Source organism: Oreochromis niloticus, linkage group LG11 (genome assembly GCF_001858045.2).
Source record: "Oreochromis niloticus isolate F11D_XX linkage group LG11, O_niloticus_UMD_NMBU, whole genome shotgun sequence".
NCBI lineage: Eukaryota > Metazoa > Chordata > Actinopteri > Cichliformes > Cichlidae > Oreochromis > Oreochromis niloticus.
This window is the reverse complement of record NC_031976.2, coordinates 22,731,860-22,753,794: the sequence shown is the minus strand read 5'-3', so window position 1 is coordinate 22,753,794 and position 21,935 is coordinate 22,731,860. Positions and strand designations below refer to the sequence as shown.

General features: G+C 43.8%; 3 protein-coding genes across 6 annotated transcripts; all 3 read left to right on the top strand.

Moving 5' to 3' along the window:
• The first annotated feature begins 35 nt into the window (after positions 1 to 35).
• Positions 36 to 5,829, top strand: il11a (interleukin 11a). Of its 2 annotated transcripts, none has more exons than XM_003450684.5 (5): positions 36 to 254; positions 999 to 1,156; positions 3,741 to 3,836; positions 3,958 to 4,119; positions 4,218 to 5,829. In XM_003450684.5, exons 1-5 carry the CDS (start codon positions 248 to 250, stop codon positions 4,395 to 4,397), a joined length of 603 nt encoding a protein of 200 aa, XP_003450732.1. In that variant the 5' UTR covers positions 36 to 247; the 3' UTR covers positions 4,398 to 5,829. The 2 variants fall into 2 exon arrangements, with proteins under 2 accessions (XP_003450732.1, XP_013130039.1); XM_013274585.3 differs by lacking the exon at positions 36 to 254 and adding an exon at positions 604 to 751.
• A 355-nt stretch (positions 5,830 to 6,184) lies between these two features.
• On the top strand, positions 6,185 to 15,642 carry znf628 (zinc finger protein 628). 2 transcript variants are annotated; one of them, XM_005455403.4, is made up of 9 exons: positions 6,185 to 6,324; positions 6,778 to 7,342; positions 9,052 to 9,124; positions 9,211 to 10,149; positions 10,755 to 10,925; positions 11,947 to 12,280; positions 12,417 to 12,571; positions 12,956 to 13,198; positions 13,309 to 15,642. In XM_005455403.4, exons 2-9 carry the CDS (start codon positions 6,957 to 6,959, stop codon positions 15,304 to 15,306), a joined length of 4,299 nt encoding a protein of 1,432 aa, XP_005455460.1. In that variant the 5' UTR covers positions 6,185 to 6,324; positions 6,778 to 6,956; the 3' UTR covers positions 15,307 to 15,642. The 2 variants fall into 2 exon arrangements, with proteins under 2 accessions (XP_005455460.1, XP_019220482.1); XM_019364937.2 differs by lacking the exon at positions 10,755 to 10,925.
• A 2,053-nt stretch (positions 15,643 to 17,695) lies between these two features.
• On the top strand, positions 17,696 to 19,789 carry nat14 (N-acetyltransferase 14 (GCN5-related, putative)). 2 transcript variants are annotated; one of them, XM_003450683.5, is made up of 4 exons: positions 17,696 to 17,764; positions 18,376 to 18,543; positions 18,651 to 18,956; positions 19,041 to 19,789. In XM_003450683.5, the coding sequence occupies exons 2-4, from the start codon at positions 18,463 to 18,465 to the stop codon at positions 19,482 to 19,484; spliced, it is 831 nt and encodes a 276-aa protein (XP_003450731.1). In that variant the 5' UTR covers positions 17,696 to 17,764; positions 18,376 to 18,462; the 3' UTR covers positions 19,485 to 19,789. The 2 variants fall into 2 exon arrangements, with proteins under 2 accessions (XP_003450731.1, XP_005455459.1); XM_005455402.4 differs by lacking the exon at positions 17,696 to 17,764 and adding an exon at positions 17,771 to 17,917.
• Positions 19,790 to 21,935: the final 2,146 nt, after the last annotated feature.

The following is a 21,935-nucleotide window of genomic DNA, read 5'->3' as shown; positions in this document are numbered from 1 at the left end:
TATTCGCATTTTTTTTTTACCTTTAACTTTCTGACTTTGCCGTCTGAGTGCTCTCACTCATCACTCTGCGCTCTCTCATTCAGTGTGTCCTGACAACTTTCCTCCTCACTCTGACAGAAGAGTGAGAAAGAAGAAACCGGAGCACGTGACAATTTCCGGAGTTCAATTTATTTATTAATTTTCTATTTATTTATTTATTTGCCTCCGTTTTTCTGCTGGTTTGCCTATCTCTTGGATCCGAACCAATATGAAATGTAAGTGATTATATGACTGTGGGTTTTTTTAATCTTATAAATGTTTAATGTGTCTTTTTTAATCAGCTCTGTTCTTATTATTTTTTTTTTTTTTTTTGTTAAAAAGTTGCTTTTCCCGCCACTGTGCACAGGTTAAATTATTTAGAGATCAGAAAATCTAAGCAACTGCATCTTTATTGCTCGACTGAAGCTTTGGGCAACTTAATTCTGTTAAAGTTGCTCTGGGACGGAGAGCTCAGATGCTTCTGCAGTGTTATTTTGGCTGCGATTCTTGTGGTTCACCTGTAATTATCAAGCATTCATCATCTCAACACCACTGTGGTTCCCTTTTAATACTTAGTCTACCTTGTACTTGAACTTGAAAGGACAAGAATGAATGAGCTTACTGTTAGGAGAGTTGACTTGGCTTGACTTGGTCTATATAATTTATACCACCGGCTCACGTACCTATCGAGTTGCAGGTGTGACAATCAGCGGCATTCATTGCCTTGCTTATGGTAAAGATGTGATGGAGCTATTTTGTGTCAAAGCCTGGCTTTTAATGTTTTAATGATTTGCGTTCAGCCTGTGAAAACATGACTCTGAAGCTCTTCAGGATTCTTCTTGCCAAGTCTGGAGCTATTGTTTATATCATGGTGCAATATCTTCCCCTAAAGCTGACAGCCGTGCCCCGAGGCCATTATCATTATGGCGAGATGACAGCGCCTCTCCACTAATTGCTTCCGTTTTGTTCTACCCCTGCAGTGCTGCTCGACTCCTCCTCATCGCTCCTCTTCTCGCTGCTATTGGCTCAGCTGCCCATGTTCACGTCTGCCTCTCCGGTGCCACAGCGGCGGCCCAATGACTTGGATAAACTGTCCAATCAGACCAAAAATCTAATGAAACTCACCACAGAACTGCTGGTAAGTGATGAAGCTGTCGTCAAGACCATTAGGTTTACCAATCAGCCTCTGACTGGGGGAGTAGAGGCTGCGAGGCCCTGACCAGCCCAGGCTAATTGAATTGGAAGACAATGCTGGTCATTACACCACAGACTGATCTTTTACTAATTGGATTTGGGTGCTAATGTTAGCTTTCGGTTTAGGTAACCTCACACATTAAACTGCACCGACTTTGCATCACGCACTATTGTGGAAACGCATACCAGGTTTCCTCAGGGCTTTAGTCCACCTTAAGCTGCTTTCACGAGTCCATCTGCATGTTTAGATCGGGGCAACAAACGTCTCGTCGGGGGGGGGGGGGGTTGACTCAGTGATCTCACTTTTAATCCACAAGGGAGAGGCGGTCTGACTCAGCAGCCTGCCGGTGTGCCTGGTCACCTCCCCTGGTGGCGGTTGCATTAAGACTTGGTGGCAAAGAAGGTGCCAGTGGAGGTGCAATGAAATTAAATCTACCTCCATCCAGCTACAAAAAACAGCCAAGCACGCCGTCTGTGAAATGACAGCAGCGTGTATCGCATGCCTGTTTACACAGAAACATGTTTATGGTCGGCGGTTGGTGAAGTGTTGAGTTTCTCTCCCCAATTAAATGCGACAAGTCTGGCCCGAAATCCTATTGCGATGACAGTCGAGTGAATAGGGAAATCAGATTTGAGAACTTAGACAAGATTTGGATCCGACAGGTGATTATGTATCAACACTGTGTTTTAACAGGTGAAAAGAAAACGGCATCATATCTCTGGATCTTTGGTTACACATGACTGATATTGATTCTATTTTTGCATTATGCAAATCTTTAAACTCTTTTGTTCAGGAGATAAAATTAGAAATAGCCACATACTCTCTCTAGTCTTGCCCAGCAGTGTTGAGAAAGTTTGTGTTTGTGCTTTGAATTAATGTTATAGCCATTGTGTAGTAGCAACACAATCTGAAATCCAGATGTGAGCACACCAGGATTATCAAAGGGCATCCGAAACAGTGTTAGACAGTGTTCACTAACACTGGGGATTTATTTTTAATTCCCCCCCCTTTTTTGTGTGGAATTTCACTAAAAAGAGGACAAAGTTAGGAAAGATAAATAGAATGGGAATCCATGGAAAGTCCCTGCAAAAGAGCAATGAAACTGATGCTTTAAAGAGGGAGAAATGTGCGTATGTGTATAAACATAGTTCTATATGGGCCCAGGTTTTCCAGTGTGCCTGTGTATGAGTCTGTGCACGCTTGCATACATACAAATGTGTATACATGTGTGCATGCATTTGTCTGTATGCATTTTTGTGGCTGTGTGTGTGTGCATTGAGGGCTCTGTAAATAGCCGTGGTAGTGTAGGTGCGGTGTTTAGTGTTTTGCTTTCGGTCGCCACAGCAAAGTGACTTGATAAAAATCAAAAAGATTTATCACATTCCAGTATTTGCATTCAGGAAGAAAAAGGTTGGATGCTAGGTTCTGTCGGGTGAGGTCATGGTCTGGGATGAAGAGAGCGAGAGAAACTGGGATAAGAGGCAGAATTAAAGGCTGAGAAAGATGGGGCAAAAACCACAAGAGATGAAGAGATCAGAGAAACAACTAGATGACAAGCCGGTGGTGTGTGTGTGTGTGTGCATGCATGCACATGTGCACATCATGTTGCATGTGCCTGTGCACCTGGTATGAGACACAGGGAGAGGCGAGGGAGGGGGGAAGTAAGGGACAGCAGGGGAGAAAACGGCAGCGGAGACAAAACATTGGACCACAGACATAAGTGAGCTCTTATGAAGGGCTGATGGAGAGACAATACAGGACATTTATCTCCAAAAACATCAACACAAACAAGTGGAAGCGAACAACAAGTAATCCAAGGGAAGCACAGAACAACAGGTTAAGGAAGCAATAAGCGCACTCAACTTGTTTATACAAAACATTTCTCAGCAATCATTATTCTAATGTTGTTATGTTCCTCTGCCGATTGGAAATGACGCATACCACTTCACTCATCTCTATTTGTCCCTATTCATTACTAAAATAGGCCTACATCTTTAATACTAAATTGCACTACTGATGAGCTCAGCTGCCCTTCCAAAGTAGGATCCCATAAACCTGGCATTAGGTTGTTTATCCCCCTCTGCTGGTCAAAGTGGGCACTACACCTGCTGTCTGGACATAGTTTACAACACAACTTGAGCTGGGCAGCAGCACTGCGTCATTCTTTCTTTTTATAGCTGTGACCCTGGAGTTTCCCCACAGGCCTGTGTTGTCTGTCCCACTTGGAGCTTTCTTAGTCACTGCGCATGTTGTTATCCACACTCCCAGCAGAAAACATCCTGTGGGTTCAGCTCATTTGCTCTTATTGTTGACATTTGGGGAGGCTGAATGTGGGTGAACTCACACTGACCCGATCGACCACACTCCCCTCAGTGAGAGCTACTGTCTCTAAGCGCAGAAAACAGGCACCCAATCAAGATGCTAGACTAATACTTTCCTCATGCTGCCGTGACTTGTTTCAGGATGAGTAAAATTGCGCTGATGTAAATTGCTAAGGGGCTGCTCTGTGTCTTGTTTTCTCTTTCAGAAGGAGCATGCATTTGACTCAGAAGTGGAGCCCCACAGGTTCAAGTCTCTGCCAGAAATGAGCAACAGATCAGCCCATGACCTCAACAATCTTGAGGTAATGCTTTGATAATGTATTTGTGTGTGTGCATGTGGCGAGAAAGAGAGAGGGGGCGGGGAGCTGGCCTGTTTCGACACTCCCATGCTAAGTCTCTGAAGTATTTTTGCGTTGTTTCCAGCTGAAGCCCACGCTCTCCCAGCTTCATTCTGACCTGAAGCTGTACGAGCACCACTTTGAGTGGCTCAACAGAGTGTCGAAGAAGCACCACCACCCTGCAGTGCCCAAGCTGGTGGAGATGATCAGAGAGATGAAATCTCTCATCACTCTGCTGCACCGTCAGGTGAGGAGCTGAGTTTGTCTGTTCGATTCTCAGCGCGTGCTACCACCGCTGCGATCGAGCTTTCTAATCCGTCTGCTTGCCCGTCTTCTCCTCCACAGATGCTGAGAGTTGAAGCGCCAAGGCTCAGTCCGGCGACCCCCTCCCTCCCCCCTCATCTCCCCTATCAGTTTGATGTCCTGCAGTCCACCAATGAGCTTCTTCAACACTTCAAGCTCTTCTGTGACTGGGCGTACAGAGCCTTCCTCAGCCTTAAGCCCAAGGTCACCGCGGTCCAATGATGATACAGAAAGTAAAAGGGGGCTGCAGAGCCAGTGAGAATACATGGACTTCCATCCCCGTCAAAGGGGAAACAAGACCATGTCAGTGTGCACTGTAGTTGACAGCATCCCTAAAGAGGCCCAAATATCAACCTGTGTGTCAACATGTGTGTTGAGGAATGTGTCTTTCCATCAGAGCCATTGAGGATGCACCACAATGCAGCCAGTTACAACCATCGATTCCAGCTCAAGTTCCAGTTTAACTCCTATGATCATGTCAAGAAACTCCAAACTTTCTCCTTAAGCCCTTTTTCATGACCGTGTTATTTATGTATTTATTTATTTATTGAATGTTAGTTATTTATTTAATTTTTATTTATTTATCTTATTTCTGTACTAACGTGAACTCATTTGCCCACATTTCTGTAATCTTTCTCTTTCTCTTGTGTCTCACTGATCCTAGAAAAAACATAAAAAAAACAAAAAACAAACACTGTAGCACTTCCTGAACTGATAGCTCTGATAATGACATTTGTATAAATCAGCTTAATTTACTTTTACATTTTAATTTTTTCTTCAGATGATAATTCTTCCAGTAGATGTAGCATGCATTTGGGGCAGCCTAAGCCTTCACTATCGCCTATTTATGGGGCCCTTAAAGTACACGTTTCAAAAGATCATAATGTCATCTCCAGCCATGGTAAAACATGCCACATACCACATTAATGTATCAATTCCTTATCAAATTCATTTTACTTTATTTCTTCCATGTTAGGATGGTATTTGAAGAAAAGCGAATCCTTTCTTTCGTACCACAGTCACATTTGTGTTTTCAGTGCCTGCTTCCCTTGTGTTCTGCACGAGGAGGCGTAGTTAACATTGTGGTAAAGTCATATGAATGTGCCCTGTTGCTAAGCACTGATAATCCTGATTAGATTCTTTGCACAAACTTGTCAGGATTGGCCCTTCCTAAGAGTGGGATGGCTGATTTTGAACCTGTGCTTTGGTGTAGAAATTTTTTGTTTGTTTGTTTGTTTTTTAGTTAAACACCCAAAGCCTTAAAATACTATGTATTGTGACACTATGTTCTGTACAGGTGTACATAAATGTACAAGAATGTAAATGGTTGTATACAGTGCTTTTGTGTATTATGTCGTTTTCTACAATATACTGTAGATGACCAATTTTATCACTATAATTTTTATTCATTCCTATTCTAGTATTTGTTACAGTATTGACTATTTATTTAAGTAACTTGGTGGAACTATTTATTTTGTGCTGCAGTGGAGCAAGTCTCCTGTCCTTTTGTACTTTTATACAGTTTTTATTCTTATTCGCTATTATTATACCATCACGTTTAAATTATTGTTGTAACATCAAGATGCCTCTTACACACACTGATTGGCCTCAATGTGAAATATGTGCCTTAGTGAAATAAAAACTTCAGAATGTGCACACTGTTTTTTGTGAGTCTTTAAATATGCATGGCCTACTACCACACCTGTAATATGAACTGTGTGACAGATGGACATTTTTTGAGGGGATGCACACTCAGAAACTACATTACCCAACAGTCTGTGCAGAAGAGTCGAGGCAAAAACTGATAAATATTGAGCTCGAATGTGAAAAAAGCTTTTTAAATTCATTTGGGGGAATCTTGGAGTATGGATCCATTACTAATAATTAGCTTACGCCAAATTTTTGTTTTCTAAATGTTTTCTGGTAAGAACGTCAACCTGTCTGTTCAAGCCCCCAGCCAATGGGAGTAGCTCATCTATTATACGTATCAGCCAATCGCCGCCGCTGTTCTTGAAAGGCGGCATTGGGTGGAGAACTGCTGTTAGTTTGTGCTGTGTTTATTGTTAAGGTTGTGTGGATTAGCACTGCGGTACCCAGTTTCTTTTCATATGATCAACAATATAGCTTTAAGATGAGTTAAGTACCCGCGGTGAGTACGGCCTCAGCCCGCATTCATGCACATTCATGGCGAGCAGTTAAAATAAGCTGTTCCGCACTGAGACGGAGGCTTGGTTAGCTTTAAAAGCAGGCCACTAACTGTTTTTGGTAATTCGCCAAAGAATCTGTATGTGTGTCTCTGCTTTAACTGCTTGATTGCAAGAGCTCGTCGGAAGACATTGGGCAGTTATAGAGTAGCTCGGTGTGTAACTTTGCTGTAGCCGCTGGTTTGTGGTGCTAACAAGCACCGCACTGCGGGGAAGCACAGAAACCGTGCGACAGTGTGGAGATACAGCGCACACGGACTGACGGCCGGAGGAAAGACAGCGGGGAGGGAGGACCAGCTTCAGAGATGGGAGGGAGGGAGGGAAATTTAAAGGGAGCTTTGCTACCAACAGTTATAATGTTGTAATACTGTATTTATTTCCATATCCTTTTATCTCAGACGTGCCCTCATTTCACTGCTTGGGATGACAGCTGGTGCTACAGTGGCCAGCAGGGAAGGAATTTATGAAGGCACAGAAGAAAAGATGAAAGAAAAACCATGATGCCGCACACAAACTGATCCCACCTACCCCTCTGCCTCTAAGGAAAACCCTCATCTGCCACCAGGTTGATCTGGTAATGGCCAACTCAGTGGCCCTAGTCGTCCAAGCAGAGCTTTTACCAGCTCAGTCCACCGCGTCCCTCTCGCCTTTCCCGTCTCTTCTTGGTTCGGGAGAGGATGGCGAGGATGACCGGGAGAGAGGGGAGCTGGTGGAGGGAGAAAAAGGGGGAGTAGAAGGTGGTGAGGAGGTGGTTCTGGACATGGTGTCATCATCAGTGTCCGGGTCAGTCCCACAGCCAGAGCAGACGGATCATCCCTTCCAGTGTCTGGACTGTGGCAAGAGCTTCAGGTGGTCATCCAGGCTGACCCACCACCTGCGGAGCCACAACAATGAAAGGCCCTACCGCTGCAACCTCTGTCCCAAGGCCTTCAAAGGCTCCTCTGCTCTGCTCTATCACCAACGGTACCCACACTAAAATGATCTTAATATTGAAGATTCTCATAGGGAGTCATCTGCTTGTTGGGGTTTTCTCTATATTTTTGTAGAGCCTTTACCTTACAATATAAAGCACTTTAAAGCATCTGTTGTTGTGATTTGGCGCTACATAAATAAAACTGAATGGAACATTTTAGCTGTTAGCAGATACCAGATACTGTTAGCAGATATGTTGGTATAAGTCAACAAGGCTAATATCAGCCAATATCCGTATTTGGCCATTATATCATTAAGCTATGATACTGTTACCGTTTTGTCTTTTAAGGCTAATAAGGTTCTGCACTAACAAATTGAGTCATTTAACCTCCCTCACCTGCATGAAGTGAATCTCAATGTGTCCTCATTAAATATGTTTGCCAAAGGTGGAGTCTGCTAAGCAAAAAAAAAAATCCTTTTTCTTCAAGCTGTCATATTATCAATAAACACTAGTGACCTGGCTCATCTTATAACATTGCCTCCACCATGTTTTACAGATAATGTGGTAAACCTCAGATCACAGCTTTTTCTCTTCTTCTCAGTTTCATCTAGGGGTTTTTTTCCAGTATGGTGAAGGCTCATTTAGAATTTTTTTTCTGAATTGTAATGGGACCTCTTGAGTGTAATGAGGGGTTTGCACCCTGTTGTAAACTCTGTGTATTTACGTTCATAAAGGCGTCCCGTGATTGTGGACTTTGACAGTGACACACCTCCTTGGTTGGATGTTGTGAAGTTGTTTTCGTAACCATGGAAATTCTGTCATCACGAACTTTAGCTGGCTTTTGATTTCTTTCAGGCCTTTTGCTGTTACTGAGCTGGCCAGTGCATTCCTTCTTTTGAAGAATGAACAAGATTGTTGATTTGGTCACTCCCAAAGTTTATTTCATCCATCTGATTTATTTTATTTGTTTCAGCCTAATGGTGGCCTCCTTCACTTCCATCACCATCTCTTTGAACCTTCTATTAGGATATCCTGTGAAAAGCTACCAAGTGCAAATTCAGCACTTGTAATCAACTCCAAATATTTTATCTGTTTAATTTATCACAAGTTAAAATCAACTGTGGAGGTGTACAGAGGCAAAACTACAAAATTATGTCACTGTCCAAAAAAAAACCTATGGGGCTAACTCTATAACAGGGGGTTCAAGAATTGTCCGCCACGTCTCTGTTTCAATCCTGATGGTGTTTTCATGTTCGCCATCTCATATCTAACTTGATGATGTATATTCTAAATACAGAAGACATTCTGCAGTCAATTGGGTCCTACAGCTAAAATGCAGATCTATTAATATTTAAATTCCTGCAATCAGTAATACAGGAATAGTATGTCATGTGAAACATTATTTAATAAATCCAGTGTACTAGAACTGACCAGGAGATCAATCAGAAACAATGAGTGAATAGGGAATGAATGAAAAGAGGACTGAATATCTGCAGGAAGAACAACAATCTAAGCAGCACCTCCCAGCCTCCCTTTTTCACATCTTTAGTCGGGCCACAGTCAGGTTGATGGAAAATGTCAAAAAGGCAAATTTCAATGTAAAATAAAGAGCTAATTTCTGACATAAAACAAGATGTTATATTATACGATGCATAGCAAAAGAAATTACTTAAATATGAGTTTGATTGTATTTTGCACAAATAATGATGTTATATTATTAACCATGTTGTCCTCCTGAATAGTTACCTTTATTTTGCAGGTCACACTCAGGGGAGAAGCCTTATAAATGTCAGGACTGCGGCAAAGCCTTCAAACGCTCTTCTCTTCTCCAGGTGAGATGCCAAAAAAGTTTTTTGGTTTTTTTTGGTTTTTTTAACGTTTACAAATGAGATATTTCACCACATCGTTTTTTCCCCAGGTCCATCAGAGTGTCCACACTGGAGTGCGTACCTTCTTGTGTCCCTACTGCCCCCTTACTTTTAAATGGAGTTCTCACTACCAGTATCACCTGCGCCAACACACAGGAGAATGCCCATACCCGTGCGACACTTGTCCGAAGGCCTTCAAGAACTCGAGCAGTCTGCGGAGACACAAGAATGTCCATCTCGGTCTCAAACCTTACACCTGCACAGTGTGTAACAAATCCTTCACGCAGTCCACCAACCTGAGGCAGCACATGAGGATACATACAGGCGAGAGGCCCTACATCTGCGGTGAGTGTGGACGAAGCTTTACACATTCGTCAAACCTGGCCCTGCACAAGAACTCACACTCCAACCTAAATGCAGGTGGGAAAGAGGGAAAGAGGGGAGAGGATGCAAGGAAGAGAAATGAGGTAGTGGAGGTGGTGGTGGGTGGAGAGGAAGTGACATCGTCAATGTTGACAGACATGGTGGGATTTGTGAGCCAGGAAGGAACTGATGGAGTCGGGGTGGGGATGGAAGAAGTGTTCCTGTCAACCACCTCCTCTGGCCAGAATCCAGGCCTTCTGCCTCAGCTCACCCTCACTTCTTCTGGCGAGGACGTGTGCACATCTAGAGCCATTGGGACAGAGGTTCACCTGAGCACAGACACCGGAGCCAGTGTGCTCTTATACAGCTGTGGCAGCTGCAGCCACACTTTTGGCACACGGACAGACCTAGAGGAGCACCAGGCCATTCACATGGCTCCAGAGGAAGATGGGGCCGGTGGAGGGGCAGGGGTCGGATCTGGGATGGAAGTTGGGGATGGGCTGGTGGGAGCTGGACACCTGCTTGCTGACTTTGAGGAGGTGGTGGAAACTACCACAGTGGCTGAAAGTGGACACACGACAGAGGTGCTCCTTGGATTGTCAGAGGGAGCAGATGGCAGTAATGCAGTAAGTGATGGGTTCGAACGGATAAATGCACATTGCATAAAAATATTTATCTCAAAAACCGCCAACATCACACGTTTGCTTAAATGCTTTAAAATAAGTCTTGTAGTTGGACAATTAAGCCCAATTTAGATCCTAGAAATAGTAGAAAAACATTTATAATAGTGGTAGAACCGATTTGAAATAAAGCGTTAGGCAGAAAAACTGTGATAACCACGGACTGTTGGTTGTGCACTTGAAACAGCTGTCAGTCAACTCATAGGCTGACACAAGTTTCTGACAACTTGTGACAAACTTTGCTGCTGCTGCAGCTTATGTGTCGTCTGGACATGATGTTGGTGTGTGAAGGCCACAAATGATCAACACCCAAACAAGCATTGTTAACATGAACCCAGTGGTATGCAAAACAAGCTGGCGTCAATTCAAAAGGTTTTTCCGGTTAGATAGCGTAGCTTCTGTTTTGTATGTAACGTGGGGCAGAAGTATAAGTACTCTTAATTAAAATATACTTTGAATTGGAGCAAATAAAATCTCTATAAAGCCAATGAGTTCAGTTTGAGGACATATATTTTTGATATGTATTACTACTTCCTTTGGTTTGTCCTCAGAATGTCGGCACCACCCAGGCCCAGTTTGACCTGTTACAGAGCTTCACTGAGGTGACTCAGAGCTCTGAGACTGTTCAGCCAGAGGCCAGAACCACATGGGCAGGGCTGTCATGTGGCTACTGCAATAAGACCTTTAAGACCAGCGGAGGCCTCAATAGACATGTATCACTGGTGAGAATGACTGTTGCAACTGTTCTACTACTAACACTTTTGTACAGATTACAAAACCTATAGCAAGACTAACATTTATCCATCTTAAAGGTCCCATATTATGCCCTTTAGTTAACAAGTTAGTATAAATGTGTCATATATCCTGAATGGGACTTTTATGGATTGTTTTATCATGCCCATGCTGTGTCTGTAGCTCTAAATGAAATCTAACAGGCTTTTCCAAAAGAGCCCTCCAGCTCTCTAAGAACTGTCGGTAACAAAAAAGTCCAAATCGCACCTCAATCCAGCTCAGCACAGTGATGCAGTCATGCTGAAGTCACTATGTTACATAAAACACCTTTTCCTGCAGTTGTGTTACCATTTCCAATAGTACATTAAATTGTAGCTTATTTTTCACTCGTTTGTGTTAGGGAATGATAAAAAAATAATCCAACAAATTTTAAGTGGCACTGTAGGTGATATAGAAAAAAAAATGCACCCCACTCCCAGTCCTTGTTTATTTGTCTGAAACTGGTCTTCGAGTTTCCATAAGTTTCGATTTCCTCCAAGAATGTTTTCTTTTCCTGCTGAGGGAACATTGCCACCAAAAGTAAATGCAGTCCATTGGGTCTTCAGTACTTCTGCAAGACTTTTACACGGTCTTGCAGTAAGCAACAGGAAATTTAGTGTCATTTATTGCGTTTCTTGTGGCTGAGATGTTTTAGAGTCAGAGCTGGCAGTGCCAAAAAGGAAAAAAGTTGGACCGTTGGTGTAGGTGGGATATGCCGGGGGGAGGGGGGTGCAAGGCTGAGGGTGGTGACTAAAGAGTTGTGGCATCACAACATTATGAAAGTCTTCATAGCTTGTGTTAAAGGCAGTTTCTGAGCGAACTGTGTGCATTACTCTCTGGGTTGTGCATTTTCTATAATTTAGTAATATTTATCTAGATCGGTGCTTTCTAATAAAAAAAAAAAAACAACAACTATCAAATCAACTACGTCCTGTTTTCCTCATCTTTTTTTTTCTTTTTTTCCCCCTCCAGATGCACTCTCTTTCATCACAGTCCCGTTCCCAGTTCAGCTGCTCTGCCTGCGACCGCTCTTTCCCTCTTCTCTCCTCGCTCCTCACGCACCAACACTCCCACACTCCCGAGCAGCGTCTCCTGGCTGAGGCAGAGGCCGAAATCGTGTGCCCTCCGTCGCTTTCCTTGTCTCTCCCCCTTCCCTCTTCTCCGAGCCAGGCTGACAAGCAACAGGAGGACCAGAGGGAGATTCATGTCAACATCATAGCCGTCGGAGAGGAACAAGAGGAGCAGCCAGCAAAACCAACCAAAGCCCACAAAAAGACAGGATCTAGCAAGAGCACTCCTGCTGGAGGTAAAGATATTTAGAAAGAAAGCAGATGAGACATAAAACTGTGCTGATATTCAGTTGTTGTTTTTTAAAGAACTCCTTATTCAGCTGTTCTTTTATTTATTTTTTTTAAAAACTCATGTCTCACATGTTCACACAGAAAGGCCATACCGCTGTTCAGAGTGTGGAAAAGCCTTCAAAGGTTCATCAGGGTTGAAATACCACATGAGGGATCACACTGGGGAAAGGCCCTACCGCTGCACGGAGTGTGGAAAGAGCTTCAAGAGATCATCACTGCTCTCTATCCATCAGCGGGTAAGGCTCACTCTTCTGTTCCACTCAGATAAATCAAATAAGGTTTTAATTACCAAAATAATTTTCTTGATGTGAGGTTTCTTGATTGTGGTCTGTGTGAAACTCTACATTCCACTTGATTAGGTATTTTAGCTCTCATGTAATTACCTCTGGAGATGAATGCAGTCTACATCAGACAAATGCTAACAGCAAAAGGAAAAAGAACTTTGAATATGCTGTAAGTTATTGGTCTCTCATGACTAAAGTCACTGTCACTCAGTGCTTCAGTTGTAACAAGCATTCCCTGTGCTGACTTCCACTCTTCATCAAGCTCAGTTCTGGATTCTTCTTTTGGTAGGACACTAAAAATTAACCCCCACTTTTTTTAACATATATCTTACCTAGGTGCATACAGGTGTACGGGCATTTCAGTGTCCTCACTGCCCTCTCACTTTCAAGTGGAGCTCCCACTACCAGTACCACTTGCGGCAGCACACAGGTGAGAGGCCATATGTGTGTAAAGAGTGCGGCAAGTCCTTCAAGAACACCAGCTGCCTGCGCAGACACAGTCAGATGCACTCTGGTCTGCGGCCTCATACGTGCTCCATCTGCTCCAAGTCCTTCTCCCAGACGTCAAATCTGAAACAGGTCAGTGCAGCTGCAGTGTCATGTTATAAAATGTTCAGTCTTATCAACTGATTTCATAACTTCTCTATTTTTCTTTCCTTTTTTTTTGGTTAACATTTCTCTGAGAGCAGCATGAACGCACGCATTCAGGTGAGAGACCTTTTCAGTGCACCCACTGCAGTAAGAGTTTTACTCATTCCTCCAACCTTCAGCTCCACCTTCGCACACACTCCTCACGCAAGGACTACAAATGCCCGTACTGCTCGAAGGAGTTTGTCATGCACTCCTACTTGCAGAGGCATATCCGCACCCACGGCACTGGTGTTTCCCTGCCATGCCCAGGTGGTGGAGGTAAAGACGGCGTGGCTGTGAAAGCCAGTGTTGGAGGAGTAACCACCACCACAACCCTGCTGAACCCCATCACCCTGGAAGCCTCAGGAAACAATGGCAGTCTGATTGTGTCCCAACCAGCACTTAATATTCCCCCCAACACCTCCCAGAACTACTTCATGATACAGACAGCAAGCGGCCTGCAGCTCATTCCTCTGTCATCGCCTACGCCAGTCCAGCCACCACCTCCTCCACCACCACCGCAACCATCCCAGCCTCAAAACTTCCTCCTCTTGCAGTGCCCCTCCAGCAACGGCGCCCAGTCCAGCCTGATTCTCCTCCCCACAGCAAACAACCCTCCACCAGCTCCAGAGACTCAGTCCCTCCCCGTGCTTCAGACTATCCAAGCATTCCAGCCTGTGCTTAACCAAAACCAGACTCAGATACCCCAGTTTCCATCTGTATCACAGCAACAACAGATCATAATTACTAACAACAGTAACAATGCACACACTCCAGTTGCCACACCAACGCACAACCTCTCAGCCAGCTCCCTACTTACGAAGCCGATACTGGGGAAGAGCACACGGACTGCACGAGGCAGACGGGGGCGCAAACCAAAAGCTACACTTCTGAAATCGGCCCCAACCCCAGTCAGTCACACTGCAGGCGGAGCTGCTGCAGTAACAAACTCTAATGTGACCAGTGGCACCCAGACTATTACTGCTGCTAACACTACCACAAACTCATCCTCTCTACCCACAACATCTGACACCATTACCCCGACTCTGTCGTCCCCTGCCACTGTAGCTCCCATAGCGGATACCTCAGGACCCTCGCCGACTGTTACCATGGTTACACCAGCCACCACAGTAGCTGCAGCATCAGATTCTGCTCCTGTCCCTGCAGAAAGGAAACCTCATTCCACTGTGGAGCAAATGAGGACAGGGGAAACTTTGTCAGGGAAAGAGTTTGTGTTGTGTTTTGATAATGAAGAACAGGCAAAGGAGGGGATGAATATCGGGGAGGCCGGGGAGTCATATGTGCTGCAGTTTGAAGGGAATGCATCTGGGGAGGCAATCGATGAAGGACTGGGTGGAGAGGGAAAGTCACTCGTGCTGCAGTTCAAGACAGATGTGTCAGGTGAAGAGGAAAAAGGGGGAGATAAGGGAGGGGTGATGTCACTCCTGCAAGAATGGAGTGGAGAAAAGCAGGATGGGAGACAATCAGGTGGGGATGGCAGCCAGGGGGAGTCGTATGTCCTTCATTTCCACACTAACACACAGGATAATGGTTCAACCAGTGCTGCCTTCAGCCAAGGGCAGGACAACAGCCTGCAGCTTTCGTGCACATCTACCCAAGGCTTAGTACCACTTGATGGGCAGGAGGTGGTGTTTGAGCTGGGAGGTGAGACCAAGCTGGAACAGGAAACTGAGGAGGGCATGCAGATGATAGCCCTGATAGAAGGTGAAGGAGGAATGATAGGAGAGGAGGGCCGAGGTTGCAGTACTGGAAATGGCACAGTTACTGAGGGTGGAGGAGGTATGGAAAGTATCTTTCAGCTGGAAAGTGGAGATGAAATTGTAATAATTGAAGTCAGCACCAGTAGCTTAAGAGAAGGGGGAATGGAGAGAGGAGGAGACGGGGAGATTCCACAAAGTAGCGAGGTGAAATATGAAGGTGTAACAGCAGAGGCCACGGAAAAGTCTACAAAGGAAGTGAACTCTGCAGTCAGCTCAGAGGACGACGCGCTGAATGGACCTAGCTCTAAACCTAAAGAGATGCAGTTCTCTAACTGAGAACGGTGTGCATGTTAGAGACGAATAAAGTGTATGTATGAGTAAATGCCTCACTTTTTGTGGGCTGTTTGTTAGCACTTTATAGTCAGTTGAGTTCTCATGCAAGTGAGCGAGGACATGCAGTTAGATGAGTACTGTGTTGTAATGCCATGCCAAATGTTATACATTTAAATAGGCTGTACATGGACCTCAGAATATTCCTAAAGATTAGTTTAATTGATACTGTCGTTGGCAGTTTTATTAAGTAAATATGTTTTTTGTGAATGTTGTATATTGCCTACTTTCTTCACAATGTTAATAGTAACTAATAATTAATAAATCTGTTAATACCTTTTATCATTTGGATTTTTAATTCTTTTTACTACTTGTAGGGTGTCCACATCCCGACAAACAAAATGTGGAACAAAGAGTGTGTTAATATTGTTTAGTCTTATTTCACCTGCTCTTTAGTTTCAGTTCAGGGATACATCCAGAGTTAAGCACATGCATTTTTGAGGTACATGTGAGCCACAAGGCGGGATGACTGGTCAGGTGTCATATTCATTTCAGTTCATGTACTGCATGCCACCACTAAATGCATAAATTTAATGGGAGCAACACTTTTTTAAGTAATAGTAAAAGCCCACATCACAGCACCACAAATAGCCTTTGATTATACACTCACCCGCCCATTTCTTAGATATACCTTGCGAGTACTGAGTTAGACCCTCTTTTGACTTCAGCACAGCCTTAAATCTTTGTGGAACAGATTCAACAAGGTGCTGGAAACATTCCTCAGAGATTTTGCATCACAAAAATGCATCACAGATAGCATCTGCAGATTTGTCGGATGCATGATGTAAACCTCCTGTTCCACCACAAAGGTGCTCTGTTGGATTGAGATCTGGTGACTGTGGAGGCCATTTGAGTACACTGAACTCACTTTCAGGGTCAGCAGCAGACCACATAAACTGGATGGGCAATCAACTTTGATGGGGGTCATTTGGCTCAAGTCACTTTGCTATTTCATTTTTTTTTTCTTTTAAAAATGCTATGCTCCAGCTGCAGAAATTGACATTTGATTGTGAACACACAATATCTGTATTTTCAAATAGAGTCATGCTTTAAAACCAGCAGCACAAGGTGATAAATGACCTGTTTATGGTGTCAGTGGGACATGAGGGGTACTTCCCAAAGTCTGACCTGCATTAAATCATCTGCTCATCCACACCAGGATTACTACACTAAACTACTTTGAATTGAATAATCAAACTGAGGTTGCACTGTAATAACTTTTGGTCTTTAAGTTTTTCATCACCAAACAGTATGAATCAATATAACTTATAGTTGGAGTGTATCAGGAGAATTCAGCTGAGTGACTTTACTGGGATTGGACTGGATCCCTGAGGCTCATCCATAACACCAATGAATAAAACAGTTTGACATGATTTGAGCTATGTTGTATTTTCCCACACAACAATGATCGGTCTTTAGTAGATAGACATAGTCAACAATAATACTCAGATACTAACAGTCTGTGTGAATGGGTGCAAATGGGTAAATGAGGCAAGTTCTGTAAAACGCTTTGAGTGCTCGGAGTTGATAAGAACCAGACCATTTATTTGTTACTAAAGAACTAAGTATACCAATGAAATATACCCCACACCATTACACCACCACCTCTAGACTGAACTGCACATACAAGGCAGGAGGGTTCCACAAGATCATGTTATTTACACCAACCTCTGATCATACCATCTGAATGTTCCAGCAGAAATCAAGACTCATCGGACCACACACGTTTTTTCCAATCTATTGTCCGGTTTTGGTGAGTCTGTGTGAACTGTAGCCTCGGTTTCCTGTTCTTCACTGACAGGAGTGCCACCTGGTGTGGTCTTCTGCTGCTGTATACCATCTGCTTCGAGGTTTGACTTGTTCATTCAGACATGCTGCATGCCTTAGTCATGACAAGTGGTTTATTTGACTTTTGCCTTCCTGTCAGCTTCAAGACGTCTGATTATTCTTCTCTGATATCTGGCATCAACAAGGCATTTTCATTCAAGTGCCGCTCACTGGATATTTTCTCTTTTTCAAACCATTCTCCGGAAACCCTAAGTGCGTGCGAGAGAAAATCTCAGTAGATAAGCAGTTTTCCAAAATGCTTGAACCAGACTGGCTGTAGTTTTGGCCATGCCTACAGACCTAAATGCATGGAGTTGGTGCCATGGGATTGACTGGTTCAATACTTGCATTAAGGAGAAGTTGAACAGGTGTACCTAATAAAGTGGCATACAGCAGCGATTTTGCCACTGTAAATCCATCCAGTATAACTGGAACTTGGTTGACGTCACTGCCACCAGACGTACGCGGCGCTGTCACGTTGCGTTCGCTATTCACGTAGCAGTTGCGCAGTGTAAGTTTTACGTACGCAAATGGCGTAGGCAGCCACATTGAAAGCGTGTAACGGGCATAAAATAGAGTAAGTTTGTATTCATAATTCCCTTCTTTCTGCAAGAAAACATATGATGGTTATTCAGTGAAACGTGCCAACGTACACGGGCTAAAAACCAACAGAAGCGCACAGAGCGCGTTTCCCACCTTTCAGCTTGATCTGAGGTACTCTGTGCAGAAGGTAAGTGGAGCGGGGGGTTAAATGTGTCAGGAGACCGCAGCCCTTCGTAATAACCATATAAGGATTTGAACCAGGTCTTTTCGCTTTCGAGTGTACCTTTGATGATTTCTGTTAAATGTAAAGACGAAAGCTTGATATATGTGAATTATACAGTACTGAAAAACGGTCCTGCAGGCTGCAAATCCCCCATAATCTCCATCTGCCTTTGTTGCTTGGAGCCAGCGTGGGTGTGCTGTTACAATGCAACTACTGGCTCAGTGGAAGCGAAGTCTAGTGCATTTTATAGTATTTCATAGTTTTGAAATGGATTGACCTATTTTAACTACGTCACGTTTGTCATACTATGTGTTTAAAAAAACACTAACCAGTATTTCATTGTCCAACAAAATCATCCACAAGCTGTTCACTAATACTAGCCCCCAGAATTACATCCTCCTATCCATCCACTCCTCTTCAAGGCTCCCTGTGCAGGCGCTGTGGATGCTGAAGTTTGCAACATAAAACAGCGTTGGAGCAGGCCAGCTGTTTGAGCAAAAAGCCTAAACATGGTGAGGCTGGAGCTTGACCAGGTGGTGATGAGGAGGATGAAGGAAGAGGACATTGAAATTGTCAAAGCCCTTATCAAGGTTTGTATTTAGACAATGCTTTGGGCTTCATCATGTTGGGTATTAAGTCACATCGTTTTGAGGTTTGTGCCCTTTCTTTAAAAAAAAGTGCATGAATTTCTTTGCAGGAGGGCTGCGAGGGCACGGAAAATCGTCTCATCCTCCACATCCTCACTCGCCCACTCTGCCTTTTCATCCTCGCTGTGTTTTCCTCAATTCTGCGCTGCCTTGTCCACTCTTTCATCCTGGCCCTTGCTATTCCTGTCTTCCTGTTAATTGTCTTTCTCAAAATCACCATGCCGCGGTCAACCGGGGTCCTGGGCAGCAGCCGGCCCTACTGGGACTATGTGGGTAGCAGCTACAGAGAGGCACAGGATGACACCCTGCAGAATCCCTACTGCCGGATCAGTGGGAAGACACCATTTACAAAAAAGGTTAGTCTGTTGACGTGCTGAAAATTCACATTTTTTTGAGCAGTTTTTATTTAAGACTAGTCGCTAAATATTACTTCTGTTCAGCCAAAGCGCCGAGCTGGATCCAAAGACAAGGAAAAAGAGACATCAACAGAAAAGATCACTCCGGAGAGGGAGCAGGCAGCAGGGCAGGTCTGGGTGGCAGAGAGTGAGGGAGATATCCTGGGCTGCATCTTCCGGGAGGGCGAGACACGAGCGGGCATCAGCAGGATCTGCAGGCTGGTGACAGGCTCTTGGTACCGCAGGGAGGGCCTCGGTCGGCTGCTTGTCCAAAGCCTGGAGCAGAGAGAGAGAGAGACAGGGGCATACAGAGTGTATGCACACGTCCCCTACCCCTCAAAGGTGGGGGAAGCCTTCTTCAGGAAACTGGGTTATCGCCACCTTGGGGTGGAAACTAGTGATGAAGATGATAAGGAACTGAAACAAGAGACTCCTGAGAGAGGCTTCCTGGGCTACCCCCTCACTAAAGTGTTTTACAAAGACTTGTGATTGAGTTTTAATGGACACGTGCAGTTTAAAAGGTAAAGAAGTGCGTCTGATTTCTGCAGCAGCATGTTCAAGTATTTCATTTATGTAATCTTTGTGTTATTTATTCGATTATTTATTGAGTGTGCTGCTATCCCGAGGATTCATTTGTTTTGAGTTTATTTTTCATCATCTCGTCATTTTCATTTTGATGAAAAAACGATTCTTTATTTAATCATTCAAAGATAGCATGATCATGCCTCAGCTGTGCTGTTCTCTGAGCATTTGTAATAAAGTACTAATTAAATTAAATTTAAACTGTTTCCTTAGCTGTGTTTGTGCAGTTCCTTTTCTTAAAAAAAAAATCAACACTGTAAACGGTGTGTGCGCGCGCGTGTGTGTGTGTGAGACTGCACGCGTTTCTTTGTGTGAAACCAAACAGATGTGTAGGAGGCTGTACAGTTACTGTATAGGAAGTATGTGCGGTTTCGTGAATATGCAGAATTTATCTACTTTTATCTCTGCACTCCCTGACTGCCGCTGTTCACCTTCGTAATAGCTTGTGGGTCGATGAGGCTGCAAAAACAGCACAACCTCAATAACGTTTTCTTCCACTTTTAGTTTTCTTTGTTATATTTTAGGCAATGGTAAAGATATCAAACGCAAAGAGAGTGCATTCTTTAATGCTAGTGTTAATTGATAAAATATATAGTGCTTTAACAATGTGTTCTTGTTTAATTCTACATTATATTTCCTTAATGAAGAGGAAATAAATCATTATTTTCCACTTTCATTCATTTTAATTTATACACTATAAACTGTATTATCTTTTTTTAAAATTGGAAGCTATTGTGGGTCACAGCATCATAAATGAAAGGATTTTGTGCTTTTTTTTTCATTTAAATTTACTTTATAGTTAAAATACTAAATGTAGATTCATTTTGCAGAAAGTAGCTATTAGCTGCATCCCCAAAATACTGAGTTATTACAAAGATTTAATCAAAATCAGTTATGCTTTCATTTGTATGGAGATTGTAGCACGGTACGTAAAATTTATACATAGGTATTATGACTTAAGCATGTGTGTGGTTTGCAGGTGAATGGCAGTTTATATGACTAAGTGGGGAAATGCACACAACCCCCCTGCTTGAGGCTAACCTTAATATGGTTAGCAGCCCTCACGCTTGCATTGCGAGTCTACCCCACTGCTAACCTCAGACGATGTCAGTATAGCATCAATCTGCCACACATAAACACCACAGGATGTTTGTGCAGTGTTAATGTGTGTGGGAAGGAGGCATATCACACCTGATGTGAAGGCAAATATAGGCCTATACTTTGCTGCTAAATCATGCAAGCCAAGCCGTAGTGGAAAATCACCGTCCTTTAATTAACTTAAATGACAAAGCTGAAACACCTAGTAACACAGCAGTGTTGTAGCATGCACGAGTAAGTGTGTGGTCAGGGCATTTTCACCTTGTAAAAGCTGTAGTCTTTACTTGTGACACTTCTCGGTCATCATCAGGTTGTTTCCACGTGACTGCCAAACAGTAGACACCTGTAAGTTGGGCCTCTACCCGCCTGATCTGTAGCTATTATTGTTGTCAGGAAACAGATGTGAGTTCACACACTGGAAAGAAAGTCTGTTTGTGACTGTGGTCATATGCGTCTGCACGGTATGGCTGTGTGAGTGTGTGTGTGCCTGTGCGCGCATGAGCAGTGTGTGGGCGGGTGGGTTTCGGAAAGTATGACTTGGCATTTCTTACACCCGGTCCCCCCCCCATCCTCGACTACGGTTTAAATGCATGTCTGGCCATACGGTACTACTCCAGCACACACACATACACACACACATGCATACAGTGCACAGGAGGGGTGGTAGTGCACACATGAGTGTTCATGTGTGACTGTGAGATGACCCTGGTCAACTGTGGTCAAACCCAGAGAGGTGGTTGGGAAGTGGTTACATATAGTTTGGCATTTGATCAGCCTCTTGAAGTCCAGAAAAGACACATGCGCTCAAGATCAAATGTGCAGAGACATTAGGCTTAGTGCGCTGTCAGAGTAATGCAATATGATGTGAGGTTGTTCAGTGCATGTAGACACACACACACACACACTCATGAATCACTCTAAATTTGGGGGCACCACACAATCACAGGATAAATTAGATAAATTTGTTCCAGATGATGTATAACATATAGACTGTGTTAATGACATGCTCATACAGATGGCCAACACACACATGCTTGCACACATACACACACAGATGAGCGCCAAAAACAGCCACCCTGGGAAACGGTGAATTCCCCAAACCACAGAGTGCATGAGAGGGTGAGGGGAGTCATGGGAAAGCAGGATGCCTGCATGCGGTGCCACTGAGTGAGCAGACTGGGCCCGAGCTAAAACAGACTGAGCAAAAAAGAAAAAGACGGGAGCAAAATAATACACATCCTGATTTGGCACCGAACCGAT